This window comes from Copidosoma floridanum, unplaced genomic scaffold, assembly GCF_036245765.1.
Source record: "Copidosoma floridanum isolate Cflo_tuat_1 unplaced genomic scaffold, Cflo_Japanese_pri ptg000001l, whole genome shotgun sequence".
NCBI classification, from domain to species: Eukaryota; Metazoa; Arthropoda; class Insecta; order Hymenoptera; family Encyrtidae; genus Copidosoma; species Copidosoma floridanum.
In genome coordinates this window covers 14,418,419-14,437,426 of record NW_028321878.1, presented here as the reverse complement: position 1 = coordinate 14,437,426, position 19,008 = coordinate 14,418,419, and the positions used below count along the sequence as shown (strand labels likewise).

The 19,008-nt window shown below is 34.9% G+C and overlaps 1 protein-coding gene across 1 annotated transcript in view; it reads left to right on the top strand.

Annotated features, from left to right (window-relative positions):
- The window catches only part of LOC106640542 (uncharacterized), a 43,548-nt gene extending 24,764 nt beyond the window's left edge, over positions 1-18,784 (top strand). The window contains exons 4-6 of the mRNA XM_089589917.1: positions 13,811-14,004; positions 14,617-14,748; positions 18,178-18,784. Coding sequence (XP_089446043.1) covers positions 13,811-14,004; positions 14,617-14,748; positions 18,178-18,328 — 477 coding nt within the window. The 3' untranslated portion in view covers positions 18,329-18,784. The remainder of the gene's footprint in view (positions 1-13,810; positions 14,005-14,616; positions 14,749-18,177) is intronic.
- The last annotated feature ends 224 nt before the right edge of the window (positions 18,785-19,008 follow it).

The window sequence follows — 19,008 nt, the reverse complement described above, 5'->3', positions numbered from 1 at the left end:
ATTATTTCTTACTATGTACAGAAATAAATATTTGGAGTTTTTGCACATATTACATTAATATTTATAAATTTCAAAAAATATTATAAAATCTGCTCGTGGTTTCATTTTCCTTCAAAAAACGCTTTCGTCAAAATTCTGAAATAAAGAAAATAATTTTATATTACCATATTTATTAAGTGTGGGGGGTTGTCGGTGGGCAAGAAAAATGGTGTGGGGGTCTGTGGGGGGGGGGCTGTAGAGGGACAGGCAAAGTTGTGTGGGGGACTGTGGGGGGGGGGGGGGCTGAGGGGGATCAAAGGAAAAAGTTAGAAAATGTCAAATTAACGATGAAAACGGTCTAATTGTAGCTTATTTGTGGGATGGCTGGGAGGGGATATGTGGAATGCCCCACACTAATAACTATATAATATAGGGAGATATACAGACATACAATTACAGAAGAAGCATCGAAACGCTCCAGAGGCTCATGCTTACAAATAAATAAATTTAAGGAAATATGTACTACTAGCAGCCCCCCGTCTCGGCTTCGCCCGAGACTTACTAAATAAAACACTGTAGTGCGTTGACATGTAATGTGAAACATTTTCAGTTAGAAATTTTACATATATTCCTGATACATCTCAGAACAAAAATCTTCTTATAAAAACATAATTTTTGGGAATTCATATAGTTTATTTGGTCAAACAATAAGGTGTAAAAATTCAAAAAAATAATTATGCTAAAAAGTACCGTGTGTTCTTTATGCCATAAAATAATCGGTGGCCATGAGAAGCCGTTAATTTACAGTTTCTCCCGTGTAATTCACGAAAAGGGCTATTTTTTTAAGCTGTTAAGATTTTAATCTCCCAAAAAATTTATATTAAAAAAACAAATTTTTTTCTCATATCACACAACTTTATTACCAGAGCAACAAAGCCCTGGACCTTAAACCCTACATTTTTATTGCCACAAAAACACAAAAAAATTTTCTACTTATCTAAAAATCTGAAGTAGGATCTTTAAAGATTTCAGAGATTGCTGTGAGGGTACAATAAAAAGCTGATCTCTCACGTAATGGACTCTTTAGTTGTCGATTTTGACGCTGCTGTTTTAATCTCGATAAAATTTCTGCGTCAGTTTCTTGACGCCTAAGTAAAAATGTATTTATAAGATACACTTGAAGTTTTTCTTCCAATTCACCCTCTTGCGACTTTTGGCATGCTTAAATTTTTGTAACCACTAAAAGCTGTTTTCTGTCAACTTTGTTAAGTTCTACTATATTTGTTGGCAAGGTAGTTCAACGTCCGATGGCCCTAAAAAAGACTGGTGAGCTTCTTCCGTTAACTCTTTCTTGACTGCAGTTAACAGCAATTGTGACTGCCTGGATACCTCAGGGTGATCTTCTCTGGCTTGCTGTTAAAGACCCAGACTGATTGAGAAAAAAATTACAAAGTCCGAAGCTTTGGAGCTAGTTGTAGTGCTCTTTCCCAACGTCTCCCGGTATAACGTCGAAGTCGTTGGTGTCTAAAGCACCTTTTTTATTTGCAGATTCAGTTGTTTTGGTGATCTTAGATGGGGAGATTGATTAGTGATACTTGTCTAGTAGAGGCTGTCCCGTTGGCTCAAGTTTTTTTCCCTACATAGCTGTTATAGGTTTGCCCAATGCAAACATTGGAGAGGATCAGTGATTCCTGGTTAAATGCTTAGAGTCGAGAGGGTAATATAGGGTCGACGGTCACTGGGGTTCTCAGCCTTGCGGCGAACAACTCCGCAGGTGACGTCTGCTAGTGAATGGCTGACTTGGTTTGATAGTGCCCGTCTTTAGTTAATATAGTCTTTTAGTCGACGAATCGCTTCCGGAAATGGTAATAAAAATGTATTTGTTGGCAAGGTAGTTTACACTTAGGTGGCCCCTAAAAAGAACCGATGAAATTGATGGTTAAGTAGGGAACGTAAATACTTATAATGGCCCTAAAAAGCGCCAGTGGTGAAACTTCCAGGCTATTTTTTATTATTGTTCCTGATGATAAAGAGCTGGCTACGGGTTAGCTTGATTCTTACCCAGGGAGTCTCGATGTACGGAGACTGTGATAGAGGGAGGTACGCCGCTGACCAAAGAATATCTCGTCTTACTCAGGCTGTATATGTATATTTCATGCCAATAAAGATACTATCTATCTATATCTCGTCTTCGGGTCGTTCCCCGGATAACCAACCGCTCATCGTTGGACGGGAATATGTGGGTAAGCGCGTTGGGGACGCGACGATCGAGAAGGAGGCCGTCGTGGCTGCCCATGCCCCTTCGACCTGTTTTTCTCTGGCTTACATTTGTAGTCAAAAATGCTCTTACTGCATCAGGTGGGATGGTGGGACTGCCACACAGCTCTTAAGAGTTGGTGCTTGGTGCAGATCGTGCTCTGGCTACATATGTCTCCTGGTATTATGCCAGAGTCGTCATCGGTTGGAATAAATTTTTTTTTAATCGCACTCGTCGAGATTCAGGGTAAATGGACACCCAGGTCCCTTCCCTTCCCTAACCACACTTTTTTAACTCTGTTGCAGGTAGCCTTGATTTTATGTCGACGCCACCTAGCGGACTTCACTGTACTAAAGTGAAAAGCTGTCGTATTTTTGCAAAACTTTGAGCTCATTTATTGCTATTGTTATTAAATTTTTTATGATAAAAACTTCACTAAAACCATCTAGGGAGTGTCATGAATCAGTGTGCAAAATTTCAGCAAAATCGGTTCTGTAGTTTTCGCGGTTAGCGATTACAACGGTTTTAGCGACTTTGCTTTATATATTAGTAAGATACAGGTCTCTTGTACATGTCTCGTACTCGAACTGTTTTAATTTCCCATACAAACAATTACATCTTTCGTTTTACGCAGAATAGGTTTTGTAAAAAAAATATAATGATTGGGGATTTATCAATAGCAATTACTAATTACTAGCTTTGGAAACCACCATGACTGTTTTGATTATTGATAAATTATTGCATCGATTGATTTGTATAAGTATGAGTCGAAATATAAAGAAAAAAAAACAAAACAAAAAAAAAATTAAATTTTGGTGTGACTTACTCTTATAGAAACCATGCTCAAAAAATAAGTAAAATCATCTACGATCTATGATTTCAAAATAACAAGAAAGCAATCAGACCTTGTAAACAATCAGGTATACAATCTCTACGTTTTTTAAATTAATGATATTACAGACATAATTTACCATGCTATTACTTATTTTTGGGACAGTCGGTTACTGTATAATTGAATTACTGGCCCCACACGAAACCTTTTATTTACCCTGCAGTCCTTTACTTACTCTACATTTAGTCTTTTAAATGTTTTGATAGTTATTATTATATTTATTTAAATATTATGCTTAATAGAAATCGTATTATTGTATAAAGATAAATTGTTATTAAAAGCGAAAAAATACTGACTGTTTCACCACAATACTTATACACATAGAGAAATAAGAATGGAGCAAGCAGTAGAGTTAGAAGTATGGAAGGTACGAGAGAAAGAGTTGCTCATAGTTCTCCTGTAATTGGCTCTTTTTAATATTGCTAAAGTTGCCTCGTTAAAATAAAACAACAAGAGGTGGTCTCACAGAAACTTTATTTCTCGCCCATAAAATAACCTTAGCAGCAAAGGTTGGACGGGGATGGAGCTGTGTATTCATACATCTCTTAACATATGATTAACGATCTGAATGCAACTGATGAGAACTGAGATGGATTATAATTTAATAAATTGATAATAACTACTATAGTATTAAAGAAAAATAAATTTAAACGTTGACAATGAGTAAATCATTCTTAGTAATAGTAATGCAATACTCAAGAATTGAAAACAGTACAATTTAAAAAAAAAGGTTATAAATTCTCAAGTGTGCAGAAAAAAAAGGCCACACTGATTAGTCGAGGCTATTAGTCTGACATGCTTAAATAAATGTGGAACGCATTATGTGCAAATTATAATGTTTCTTACAAAACGCAACAAATGCTTATGTGACAATTCTCGTTCTGTGTTGAACTAAAAATTCATTCTATAACATTAATTCACCTCCCTGTGGAGAAACCCTAGGAAAAACCGAAGTCAATGAAACTACTTTTTATTTATTAAGATTACAGTTTGCCTAAAGTTTGGATGTCTCTCTTACATCGAATCTGTCTTGTCTTCTTTATCCATTATTATATGCAACAATTTTTTTTCTTTCGCAACTGGTTTATCATTATTTCATACGTTCTATTTTCAGTAAATAGATCGCAATAGTCCTTTTGATAAGTTTTTAGTAGGTTAAATTTAAGATTATTAGCCATATTTTTGCACTTGAAGAGGCTGAGTCGTTCACACATTTGAGTAAGTAGAAATGTCTAAATCAAATTAAGGGTAACGTATTTTTTCTACTTTAAACTTTTTTTTAGTGCCCATCAGGTATGAAACCACTATTTACCTTTTTCTAATGTGGTTTTTGATTCGATTTTAATGAGTATTTAAAACTTGCTCTAAGAGTGTTTGTGCCTTAAGTACAAACGACGTTTTTTTCCTGGGGCCCTAAAACGGTACATTGAGAACGTGAGCAAACTTTCTGCCTGTGCACGCAAAGTGATTAGGAGGTGCACAGTGTTGCCTTATTATCCAAAGACTTAACGCTTACATTGAGACAAATGAAATTGGATTATCAAAGGAAAGATCAATTAAGTGATACGTAGGATAAAATACCCGGTATATGAGATTTACGAATTGTTGAATAGTATTGTGTTGTATCGAAAACATGTCAAAATTTTGATGTATGAATTTTAGCAACATTTAAAAAAAATTCTTTTTTTTTGTCCTGAGGCGAGATCACCCTTTATGATTTGCAGATGGTACTGTCTATTCAAGACCAAACAAATTATTGTACGATTTTACTTATCTTGTACATCTTAATTTTTTGCACGAGTGTTCGGTCGGTTCAACCATACCCTCGAATAGTATTCCCCCAACACGAATATGACTGTTTACTTAAACTACCTACTGAATAAGAAATGCATTATCGACTTCACTATACTTGTCAATTCTACGTATTATATCGGCCAACTAAATATTTTATTCTGTTGAGGTATGAAAATTATTTCTAAAAATACACCAACAGTACTCCTAGAGTATTGACTATCCTAAATGCTATAATTTTTTTATTTCAGAACACTTAAAATATTACGAGCAATTAAGTTCTAACAAAACGAAATTTTAAAAAATGTTGTATCCAAATAAATGTCGTAGTTTCGTTAGGATATTACATCAGTAATATCATATTCAGTTCTTTGGCAAAGACCGAAGCGTTAGCTTTGCTTGTAACTCCTAAAGTATTTTTACAAGTGAGGTATCTTACCAATTAAACTAGTCGACAAGCTATAACATTAACGATTAAGTAAGTTCAAAAATGTTGAAAAAAGTAAAGATTGACAAAGCTATTACGTTACTTATATTTCTTACGGCTCATGCCTTGCGTCACACCCAATGTAAGATTTCAGATTATATTACGAATTACCTGACAAATAATTCGCAATTCAAAAGTGCGACTGTAGTAACAACAGACATTAAACATTTGACGACAACTTCCGTGAGCATTTTTCAAAGTATTGTTGAAAATTTTCCTGTCGTCACTACAACTAAAGCTGCACGTGTACCGAATCAGAATGAGTACTTGAGCCACACAAAGGAACTTTTGGGAAAAAGTTCTGAAAATCTTAATTTTAAAATCATCTTTATTGATCTCTGCTACAGTAAAGATATTAACACTGAGTTGTCATACCACTTTGAGCTGTTTAAAAGTCTCTCACTTCACGGCAAACGACCTAATTGTCTTATCGTTCTTGTGAATTACAACAATACTTCAAAAAAGAACATAATAAAACTGTTCAAAGATTTGTGGTCATTGAAATACTTGTTCGTCTCTGTCGTAGAAATAGTTATCTCAAAGTATGAATACAACGGAAAAAAGCTATTAAAGCCTGGAAATAATAAGCGTCACATTCTGTTACACGAGTACGATCCTTTTCAAAATATGTACTACAATCGACCGTATTTAACAAATGAGTCATTGTTTACAGAAAAGTTTAACAGCTTATGTAATTATTCTTTAACTATTCTTGTTAGGAAACCACTGTCGCGTCTTACAGAATGGCAGGATCATGATAAACTTTGGGTTCAATACATTACCGAGAGTTTTAAGGGCATTCCTAAAATTATCAATGAGTCAAAATCATTGACTCGCAATTGTATCTTACTAGCATCAAATAAGGCTGATTTTTTCTTACAAACAATAATATTTATAGATTTTCCGAAAAACTGTGGTAGAGTGACTCACTCAATTAATCCAAGTCAGATTCGTACTATTTTAGTCAAACATCGTAGGTTTCATAAAAATTTGGTTCCTTATGATTTGTTGGTGTTAACCATTGTAACTTTATTCTACGTTGCAGTTACTTTTTTTTTTAAAAAAATATTATTGTCTTCAAATCAAGTGATACACGAAATTATTCATACGCAAGTGATTCTACACAAGAAAAAACAAACCTTACGGTGTTTGAGATCTATATCCTTGTTTGTGATAAATATAATAATTTTCTTACTTTTTTATGTTGTACTATCGTTTTTTATTGTACATGTTTTGCAGTTCTTTCCTAAAATGTATTTTTCCAACCTAAAAAAAAAAAAAGATAATGACAGTCAAAGAGTTTATTGATTCTATTATTGATTTACATTGTACATTTGATTCAAAAAGATTGCTCAAATTCTACTCTTACGGCGATTATAATTTAAAAATTAATGAAAAGAGCTATGAGAATGTAATTGATAATGCTAAAGATAAAAATTGCCTTTACCTACTGTTTTCATCTAACATCAATTTATGTATTTGGTACACCAGAGAATCCCTGAAGTACGCCATGTTATACAATGCTTTTTCTAATGATGGATCTCAAGTAAAGTCACTTACATACACAACTGCATATAAGGTTTATTATAGTTACTTCTTAGTTTCAGCCTCTTCACCTTTTATTGATAAATTGAATTATCATCTAGATACAGCTTTTGAAATGGGTTTATATCATCATTGGAAAGACATGAATGAATTTTTTAGTACAATCAACTCTTCAAGTGCTACTGGAATTGACTTTTTAAATATTCCCCACCACAGCACAACTCAAATAAGAGATGTATTATCGTCTTATTTTGATAAAAACCGTAAGAAAAAATATTTGTTTGCAAAATATGTTGAACTTCGTAACAGCATTGTGAGTATTGTTGTACTCGGATATTTTCTTGCTATTGTAACGTTTGTGTGTGAAGTATGCAGAAAACGTAAAAATACGTAAGCTATGATAAAACTTTAATTACTGCTATAAAAATTAATTTCTAAAAAATTGTATGCTTTTAGTTTTGTGCTTTTAAATCGATTGAATTCATGTAAAAAATTATTAATAAAATCTTAAACCTACAACTTAGGCAAGTATCTTAGATCATGGTCACAATTACTTACTGTATCGCAAAAAATATAGTTTAAAACTGTTGCACACGTAAAAAGTTGAGTCATGTGAGATCAATGAACGAGTTTTTTCAGTAATCTTAGATTTCACTTTTTCTGATGTACCTACTTATTACACAAGTAATAAAAACACCAAGATTCATGGAAAATATCATATGAAAATTAAGATTATCTGGAAGAACGTATAAACAGATGTGTGTTCTTACAATAATAGTAATTTTTTTATTAAAATGAAATATCCCACCTGGAACGACGTAATATTTAGATGGTTATAATAATGATTGTCGATGATCTAGGTAATAATGTAGAGTAATTAAAAAAGCTATAACAACGTAATGTTAAAATCCAACTTATCAATGCGTTTAATGATGTTGACGCGAGCCAGATAAATTGCATGTTTTTAAAATTTAAACTTATTTGTTCGCCGTAAAGAGGAGATATTACGGATTTAAAAAGTAAAAGTTTAATGCGCAAGTGTAACATAAAATGGCGCCTAGAATTACTTCTTTTTTGAGAATACAGATTTGAAAAATACTAAAGTTGACATTTACGGTGTCTTATCATAATAGTGCTGCATAAAGGCAAGGCTTTTTGAAATATTTTTAAATGTATGGAATGAAATGAGGTACAAAATGTGCTTTGTGTTAATGAAGAGGTCATATATGTACAGGAAAATATATACATGTACGATGGAATGTGTCAATCAGTAAAATTTAATTGACACACAATTTTTTCAGCTCACGTTACTTAAAGTTATATGTACAATACTACCCAACCAGATTGTATCCAGTTAATACTCTCATTTACGTTGTTAGAGTGTTACCTGTTTACAATTTGTATTACAAAATTGTTATTTACAAAAACTGCTTCAAAAATTATAAAAAAAATACGCAAAATTGTTCCAAAAGACGTACTTTAAGAATCTTTCATAAACTTATAAATGTATTTATTATCAATAAATGAAGTTTATTGCTTTTATTTTGTTCTCATTGTATTGTAGGCCCTAACTTACAAACTTACTACAACTTACTACTTACATCAACTTTGGTCATGGCCATATGAACATTTTTTCTTTTGAATAAAAAGATTAATCATCGCTTTTGTACATACTAAGCATCTTTAGTATTATTGTAATTTTAAATAGACCTGTTGAGCATGAGCTGATTGATGGCGGACATTTTATTCTTGCTGATCGTATACACAATCACTGAATTCATAAAATTCTTAACAAATGCGCCTGATTGATTATATTTTATTTTTGATATCATTAAACATTTCACGATCTCTTCTTCTAGTATCCAAAGTTCTGTAATGAGAGTCAAGGTATATTTGGGGAGAGAAATATATATACATATATCATACGTCTGGGTTCAGGGCCCTTTCGTAGGAGCCCACATCACACAAAAATATTTGAGTGACTTGTTATAAAAAAAATTACCTACTTAATTACGATTTTGACGCTGTTGTTCTAATCTCGATAAATTTTTTGCGTCAGTTTCTTAACGCCCAAAAGTGTATTTATTAGATTATTTAAAGTTTTTCTCCCAATTCACCCTCATGCGACTTTTGGCATGCTCAAGACTTTTGTGACCACTGAAGGCTGTTTTTTGTCATCTTTGTTAAGTTCTAATATATTTAAAATAACATTCAAGGACTGTCAAATTTTACATTTATTAAAAAACAAAACGACGAATGTGATTACGATTTTACATCCCTTTCGTAAGAGTCAGAGATTTTTGTACCTAATTAGGGCCGGGACATTGTCCAAACGGGCGAAACGTAGTTGTGTTTTGTAATAAATACCTAAAAAATTTGACAGTACCACCATTGGACGTTATTTCAATTATTAACCAACTGTCATTGGACGTCTTATTTTATTTTAATACATTTGTTGGCAAGGGAGTTCGACGTCTGATGGCCCTAAAAAGTCTGGTGAGCTTATTAAGAACACTCTTTCTTGACTTCAGTTAACAGCAATTGTGACTGCCTGGATACCTCAGGGTGATATTCTCTGGCCTGCTGTTGAAGACCCAGAGTGATCGAGAGAAAAATTACAAAGTCCGAAGATTTGGAGCTAGTTGTAGTGCTCTTTCCCAACGTCTTCCGGTATAACGTCGAAGACGTTGGTGTCTAAAGCACCTTTTTTATTTGCAGATTCAGTTGTTTTGGTGATCTTAGATGGGGAGATTGGTTCGTGATGCTTGTCCGGTGGATACTGTCCCGTTGGCTCAAGTTTCTTTTCTCTTCATAGCTGTTAGGTTCTCCCAGCGCAGACCTTGGAGAGGATCGCTGATTCCTGGTTTCTCACCCAGCCTTACGACGAACAACTCCGCTCTTGACGTCTGCCAGTAAATGACTGACTTGGATTAATAGTGGCCGTCTTTAGTTAACGTAGTCTTTTAGTCGACGAATCGCTCCAGGAAATGGTAGTAAAAATGTATTTGTTGGCAAGGTAGTTTCAACTTAGGTGGCCCTTAAAAGAATCGATGAGATTGATGGCTAAGTAGGGAACGTAAATACTTATAGTGGCCCTAAAAAGGGCCAGTGGTGAAACCTACAGCTATTCCTTATTATTATTCCTGATGATGAATAGATGGCTGAGGGTAGCTTGACTCTTATCCTTGAAGTCTCTATGTAGCCGCTTACCAAAGAATATCTCGTCTTCGGGTCATTTCCCAGATAACCAACCGCTTATCGTTAGTCGAGAAAATGTGGGTATGCCGTTGGGGACACGACTACTGAGAAGGAAGCCGTTGTGGCTGCCCATGTTGCTCAGAGTTATCTTTCCTAGCTTACATTTAGCGTTATCGGTTAGAATAATTTTTTTTTGTCGTCAATCCTGGAGATTCAGGTTGGATGTAGACTTAGGTCACTTGCCCATAAGAGAAGAGTGTCGTCGGTAACCGGGATACCCAGCTGCACGACTATCATGTCCATTCTCGATGCAGACTTTGCTTGATACATTAGTAAGATAAGATAATAATACAAGAGGGGTAGTTGCTTATAAAATTGAAAGAACTTTTGTACAAACAGTTAATACTCGGAACTTGGCTAAAGATTTAGCCAAAGTTTTACAGATAATTTTCTATTTTGTTTCACAATTATGCTACGCAAGAATGTAAATTTTCTGTTACGAACGAATGCGTGTGCGACAATCATACAAAAAAGTCAATCATTGCTTAAAACATGTTTGGAACGGTGTTCACGATTTTGTTGGTATTTAAAATGTTGTCTTACTAATATATAAAGCAAATTCGCTAATACCGTTGTAATCGCTAACGGCAAAAACTACTGAACCGATTTTGCTGAAATTTTGCACACTGATTCATGATACTTCCTAGATGGTTGTAGTATAGTTTTTATCTTTAAAAATTCAATAACAATAGCAACAAATGAGCTCAAAGTTTTGCAAAAATACGCCAGATTTTCACTTTAGTAAAATCCGCTAGGTGGCGTCGACATTATATAAAGGCTACCTGCAACAGAATTAAACAAGTGTAGTTATAATAGGCCGGAGCGTCTCAGTAACTGATGAATCTGTGCTACGGCAGTTAAACGAGCTGCATAGACATTGGAGATTATAGTTCTGCAGCTGGATATCCCGGTTACGGACGACTCTCTTCTCTAAGGGGAAAGGAACCTACGATTTCATTCACCCTGAATTTCGATGAGTGCGATAGAAAATTCTAACCGATGACGTCTCCGGCATAATACCAGGAGACATATCTAGCCAGAGCAAACTCTGCCCCAACTCTTTAGAGTTGTGTGGCAGTTCCACCATCCCGCCTGGTGCAGTCAAACAATTTTTGGCTACAAATGTAAGCCAAGGAAAACAGCTCCGAGGAGCACGGGCAGCCACAACGGCTACCTTCTTAGTTCTTAGTCATCGCGTCCCCACAACGTGCTTACCCACATGTTTTCGTCTAACGATGAGCGGTTGGTTTTCTGGGGAACGACCCGAAGACGTTATATCCTTGAACAGCAGCGTACCTCCCTCCATCACAGTCTCCGTACGTAGAGACTCCCAGGGTAAGAATCAAGCTAACCCGTAGCCAGCTCTTCATCATCAGGAATAATAATAAAGAATAGCCTGGAAGTTTCACCACTGGCGCTTTTTAGGGCCATTATAAGTATTTACGTTCCCTACTTAACCATCAATTTCATCAGTTCTTTTTAGGGGCCACCTAAGTGTAAACTACCTTGCCAACAAATACATTTTTACTACCATTTCCGGAAGCGATTCGTCGACTAAAAGACTATATTAACTAAAGACAGGCACTATTAAACCAAGTCAGCCATTTACTGGCAGACGTCACCTACGGAGTTGTTCTTCGCAAGGCTGGAAAACCCGGTGACCGACGACCCTATATTACCCTCTTGACTCTAAGCATTCAACCAGGAATCACTGATACTCTTTAAGGTTTGCGCTGGGCAAACCTATAACAGCTATGAAGAAAAAAAAACTTGAGCCAACGGGACAGCCTCCACTGGACAAGTATCACTAACCAATCTCCCCATCTAAGATCACCAAAACAACTGAATCTGCAAATAAAAAAGGTGCTTTAGACACCAACGTCTTCGACGTTATACCGGAAGACGTTGGGAAAGAGCACTACAACTAGCTCCAAATCTTCGGACTTTGTAATTTTTCTCTCGATCACTCTGGGTCTTCAACAGCAGGCCAGAGAATATCACCCTGAGGTATCCAGACAGTCACAATTGCTGTTAACTGCAGTCAAGAAAGAGTTAACTTAAGAAGCTCACCGGTCTTTTTTATGGCCATCGGACGTCAAACTACCTAGCCAACAAATGTATTAAAATTAACAAAGTTGACAGAAAATAGCCTTTAGGGGTCACAAAAATTTTGAGCATACCAAAAGTCGCAAGAGGGTGGATTGGAAAAAAAAAACTTCAAATGTATCTAATAAATACAATTTTACTTAGGCGTCAAGAAACTGACGCAGAAAATTTATTGAGATTGGAACAGCAGCGTCAAAATCGACAAGTAAAGAATCCATTACGTGAGAGATCAGCTTTTTATTGTACCCTCACAGCAATCTCTGAAATCTTTAAAGATCCTACTTCAGATTTTTAGATAAATAGAAAATGTTCTTGTGTTTTTGTGGCAATAAAAATGTAGGGTTTAAGGTCCAGGACTTTGTTGCTCTGGTAATAAAGTTGTGAGATAAGAGAAAAAAAATATTTTTTTTTATTATAAATTTTTTGGGAGTTAAAAATCTTAACATTTTAAAAAACTAGCCCTTTTCGTGAATTACACGAGAGAAACTGTAAATAAACGGCTCCTTATGGCCACCGATTATTTTATGACATAAAGAACGCACGGTACTTTTCAGCATAATTATTGTTTTATTTTTAATAAGAAGATTTTTGTTCTGAGATGTGTCAGGAATATGGGTAAAATTTCTAACTGAAAACGTTTCACATTACATGTCAACACACTACGGTGTTTTATTTAGTAAGTCTCGGGCGAAGCCGATACGGGGGGCTGCTAGTAGTTACTAAAGAAACGATTGATGCAGTAAGAAGTTCAAAAATTTTATGAGAAAAAGCTCTCAATAAAAAAGACTAATTAATTAATCCAATTTAAAACAGAAAAATTATAAAAAATGAAAAAATAAAATAAAAGTGGCAAATTTTCCGGTGGCCAAGAATTGGGACATTCGACTTAAATAATCAATAAAAACATTATTTCTGTGTTTGCAAAAAATTATTTATCCTGAGTACAGCTTCGGATAGTGTCAAAGCTATCCAATAATACACATTAAGACTTGAAATTTTACTTTTTTTTTTTTTTTACGAAGTACTTTATAAATTGGCCTACTAAGGTAGTCAAGCATTGGTACACTTACTTTACGTTAGAATTTACAATTAGACTGTACTAGGTTTTAGAGGAAGTACACTACGTTTTGGGAAAATTCAGAGTCAGTAAAAAAAAATCAGTCTTTTGGTTTTTAACGTATAAGAGTCTTTGAGCACCATTGATTCAATGAATGATACAATTTATCGTGATATAAGTAGGCTGTCTAATAATAATTACTTGGTAACATCGATAATCTGGTCAAATACAAGAAAACAAAAATACTGTCAATAAATCAAGTTCTTTATCGTCAATCCCAATTTAATCATGATAGTTTGATACCATGATAGTTTTTTTGATACTCGAATATATATATATATATATATATATATATATATACATATATATATAAATTACACTTTTTTATTTTACCTAATATACAGAAAAAATATTACGTATTTTATTACTTGTGTGCAGGTTACCCATATCCATGGTGCAACGGCAATCGAGAAACTTTCTTTCACCAATCACACCGAATGTGAATGCATTGAAAGAAAGGATCCCAGAGGCAGTGGAAGTGATGAACCCATGGGTCGTCGGCCCTTGAGATCCCACTACCCTTCTTCCACGGTGCCCCAAAACGTGTTTAATCCGACGCCACCAAAAAAGCCGTGAGTTCATAAATTTCACTCTGCCCACTTATTTCTTCTACCCCTCCAACCTTTTCTTTTACTTATACCTCTTTTTGCACATTCCCATCCTTTTGGACGTATTTTGAGATATTTGTTGAATAAACGCCTTACCTTGAACCTTCAAATGTTTGATTTCTCTTTTTTATACTCACAAAAATTTCAACACATAATAATACGCCGTAAAAGGACATAGACTATTAGACTGTAATTTAAAATCTTACCAATAAATGTGTAGCTCTATAAAAATTGCCAAAGAAAAAAAGCATAATTTTAATTAAAAAATAGAAAATAAATGTTCAACCATTGCACCTTAACATTGTTTAAATTTTTTTCTATAATTTTTAAAAATACGTCATCTTGCCAGATACTTTTTACTAACTAAGAAACGTCTTAATGTCACAAAAAAGGTCCGAAGGAAAAAAAAAATTTTTTTCCTGTTCTCTTGCATGAAAGAGAAAGTGGATGACAACTCAAAATGTACATACAGTTAATTAATAAAAAAAGATTTCTTACTTCTGGTATTATTAGTAATTTACAGAGACCTTATACATCAACGATAATGTAACTAATGTAATAAAATTGAAATTCCAGATGTCGCTGTACAACACAGTTCACACCGAAGATTACGAACAATGGACTGTGCGAGTGTAACTGTGCAGAATACGACGTTCCCTGCATAAGAATACAGCAAGGCAAAGGCTTTTTATCCGTCAACGATAGACTGTAAGAACTTCCTATGATTTTTGTTTTTCATGCATATAGTTATTTTATCGTCAAGTTCAAGTTTAAGAAGAAAATAAACACCTTGCAATCAACAGAGTCTAAAAGTATATGGGAAAAAACTTTTTACGTAAAATTTTGATCAATCCTGTTTTTTACGTTTAAATCAACAAACTTATGCAACTGCGTAATGTGCAAATTGCAATCATATTCAAACTGTTTGTTTACAATTTCGATACACCTAATCTGACAAATTATTTGGTTATGCATCAATAAATAATAAATAGGATGTTCAACTTCCTGCCTATTTCATACGTCAACTCCTTTGGTGAAATATTGATTTTTTTCAAGTATTTTAACTAAAATTTAAATAATTTTCTATTAAACAAATTATTTATATCTTTATTCGATTTTAAAATTTAAATTTTTATCATTAATAAAATTTATATTTTTCGATTCCCTTGATATTCACCACTCATGTGATAAACATTGACTGATACTATCAATAATATATAGGCCTTATTACGTAATGCATCAATCTTTTATTAAGAAAATTTCTAACTTAAAGTATCCTTGAACAGTTCCGCATCAGTCTTGAATAATATTTTTAAACATTGCTTATAAAATGGTTCCAGGGATTAAATTATCTTAATCTACAGTTAAAAAATTTTTAGATACATCTCAGGTTGTCGCGTTGAAGTAAAAATTATGTTCACACTTTATGAGTAGGACGATATATCTTTGTAGCGTATCTTATCTTACTAATATATAAAGCAAAGTCGCTAAAACCGTTGTAATCGCTAACCGCGAAAACTACTGAACCGATTTTGCTGAAATTTTGCACACTGATTCATGATACTTCCTAGATGGTTTTAGTATAGTTTTTATCTTAAAAAATTTAATAACAATAGCAATAAATGAGCTCAAAGTTTTGCAAAAATACGCCAGCTTTTCACTTTAGTTCAGTAAAATCCGCTAGGTGGCGTCGACATAAAATCGAAGCTACCTGCAACATAATTAAATAAGTGTGGTTATAATAAGCCGGAGCGTATCGATAGAGGTATAGTCGAGCCAGAGATTAATCTCTGGTCGAGCTTCGGCAGCTCAACAAGCTGTTCAGAGAAAGCTGGTGATACTCCTGCAGCAGGATATCCCGGTTACGGACGACACTCTTCTCCAAAGGGGCAGGGACCTAAGTGTCCCTTCACCCTGAATCTCGATGAGTGCAATCAAAGAAAAATATATTTCTTTCAACCGATACCGTCTCTGCCAGAATTACCAGGAGACATATCTAGCCAGACCATAATCTGCACCAACTCTTGAGAGTTGTGTGGCAGTTCCACCTTCCCACCTGGTGAAGTTAGAGAATTCGTGGCTACGAATGTAAGCAAGGGAAAACAGCTCTGAGAGGCATGGGAAGCCACAACGGCTACCTTCTTGGTCGTCGCGTTCCCCAACGCGCTTACCCACATGTTCCCGTCTAAAGATGAACAATTGAGCAGTTGGTTATCCGGGGAACGACCTGAGACGAGATATTCTTTGGTCAGCGGCGTACCTCCCTCCATCACAGTCTCCGTACATCGAGACTCCCAGGGAAAGAATCAAGCAACCCGTAGCCAGCTCTTCATCATCGGGAATAATAATAGCCTGGAAGTTTCACCATTGGCGCTTTTTAGGGCCATTATAAGTATTTACGTTCCCTACTTAACCATCAGTTTCATCGGTTCATTTTAGGGGCCACCTAAGTGTAAACTACCTTGCCAACAAATACATTTTTATTACCATTTCCGGAAGCGATTCGTCGACTAAAAGACTATATTAACTAAAGACGGGCGCTATCAAACCAAGTCAGCTATTCACTGGCAGACGTCACCTGCGGAGTTGTTCTTCGAAAGGCTGGAAAACCCGGTGACCAACGACCCTATACTACCCTCTCGACTTTAAGCATTCAACCAGGAATCACTGATCCTCTTCAAGGTCTGCGCTGGGCAAACCTATAACAGCTATAAAGGAAAAAAAACTTGAGCCAACGGGACAGCCTCCTCTGGACAAGTATCACTAACCAATCTCCCCATCTAAGATCACTAAAACAACTGAATCTGCAAATAAAAAAGGTGCTTTAGACATCAACGTCTTCGACGTTATACCGGGAGACGTTGGGAAAGAGCACTACAACTAGCCCCAAAGCTTCGGACTTTGTAATTTTTCTCCTAATCAGTCTGGGTCTTTAACAGTAAGCCAGAGAAGATCACCCTGAGGTATCCAGGCAGTCACAATTGCTGTTAACTGCAGTCAAGAAAGAGTTATCTTAAGAAGCTCACCGGTCTTTTTTAGGGCCATCAAACGTCGAACTATCTTGCCAACAAATGTATTAAAATTAAAAAAGTTGACTAAAAATAGTCTTTAGGGGTTATAAAAGTCGTAAGCATACCAATAGTCGCAAAAGGGTATATTGGAAAGAAAACCTCAAATGTATCTAATGAATACAATTTGAGGCGTCAAGAAACTGACGCAGAAAATTTATCGAGATTGAAACAGCAGCGTCAAAATCGTCAACTAAAGAGTCCATTACGTGAGAGATCAGCTGTACATTGTACCCTCACAGCAATCTCTGAAATCGTTAAAGATCCTACTTCAGATTTTTTAATGAGTAGAAAATGTATTTGTGTTTTTGTGGCAATAAAAATGATGGGTTTAAGGTCCAGGACTTTGTTGCTCTGGTAATAAAATTGTGAGATATAAGAAAAAACAATTTTTTTTTAATATAAATTTTTTGGGGGTTTAAAATCTTAACAGCTTTAAAAAATAGCCCTTTTCGTGAATTACACAGAAGAAACTAAATCAACAACTTCTTATAGCCATCGATCATTTTATGGCATAAATTTTCAGCATAATTATTTTTTTGAATTTTTACACCTTATTATTTGACCAAATAAACTATATGGATTCCGAAAAAATATGTTTTTAATAAGAAGATTTTTGTTCTGAGATGTATCGGGAATGTGTGTAAAATTTTCCAACTAAAAATGTTTCACATTACATGTCAACACACTACGGTGTTTTATTTAGTAAGTCTCGGGCGAAGCCGAGACGGGGGGCTGCTAGTAAGTATATAAGTAATGACAAACCGCTTTGAGCCGTGTAATCAGTCTCATGAAATTAATATTAAAACCACTTTGCCGTATTAACTGGTACGTTTTTAATCAGTTGGAATATTCAAAAAAGTTGTAAAAGACTTGTAAATCATATTAATGTCTGTTTGTTGTCTAGCATGACATGTTTTTCAAGACAACATACTAAAACTTAAATCGGGCCACATGTTTATTTTAAATTTTGATAATCATATTAAAACCGAATTATGCAAAATTATTATTACAAATTAACCATTTGCTAGAATCCGTTTCAATCATATGAAAAAATTTCATGTTTCAGATGTATACGGAGCGAAAAGTGTACGATGCCTAACTGCATCTTCGGCGAGTACATGATTAGCCAAGGCAAGTGTCCGAGGAAAAAAGACATATTTGAGGCGGTCACGAATCGACGCCCAGTTCTCAACCAGTATCATCACCAACGAAGTTAAACATATGGAAAACACAAAAATAAAAATGAAAGAGTAGCATGAAACTAAAAAATTATTTAATTAAATAAAACGCAAGTGTGATGAGCGAGTTCTGAAATTGCACGACGGGCTCTTCACTCACGTTTGCCAACGGACGGTGCCATTTATCTAAATACTATTTTTTAATATTCTTTCTGTATCTTGTTCTACGCGCACGTGCATATCATTTTTTTTAGCATGCTTATTGTCGAATAAGAAGTGAAGATGAAGATAGTGTGCGCTTCGAGAGTGATTGATGTACAGTACGTGGGTTCTGCATTGAACTACGTCAGTTTCAGTGACGGTAAATTCCATGTAAAGTCCACATGATTCATCTAATATTATTTATTACTTACGTGTTAGTTTTACCGTTATTATTACTAATAAACGTTGACTGCAATGGTTATTAAAATCGTGCAGGTCAACGTCAGTTGATCAAGTACGATTTTTTAAAGTTTCGATGATTTAAATATAATTGAAGTTTTCAATCAGACGTAGATACATCCTTGATATCTTTTGACTCGGGTAGAATTGTAAACATTACAGCAGAAATTTGCATGACACAGTGTTTAAATGTTATTTTCCGATCTCGGGCGTTTTTGAGAGTCGGGTGTGCCCTCACTAGGAAAAATACAATTCGCCACATAAGTGAAGTCGCTCCG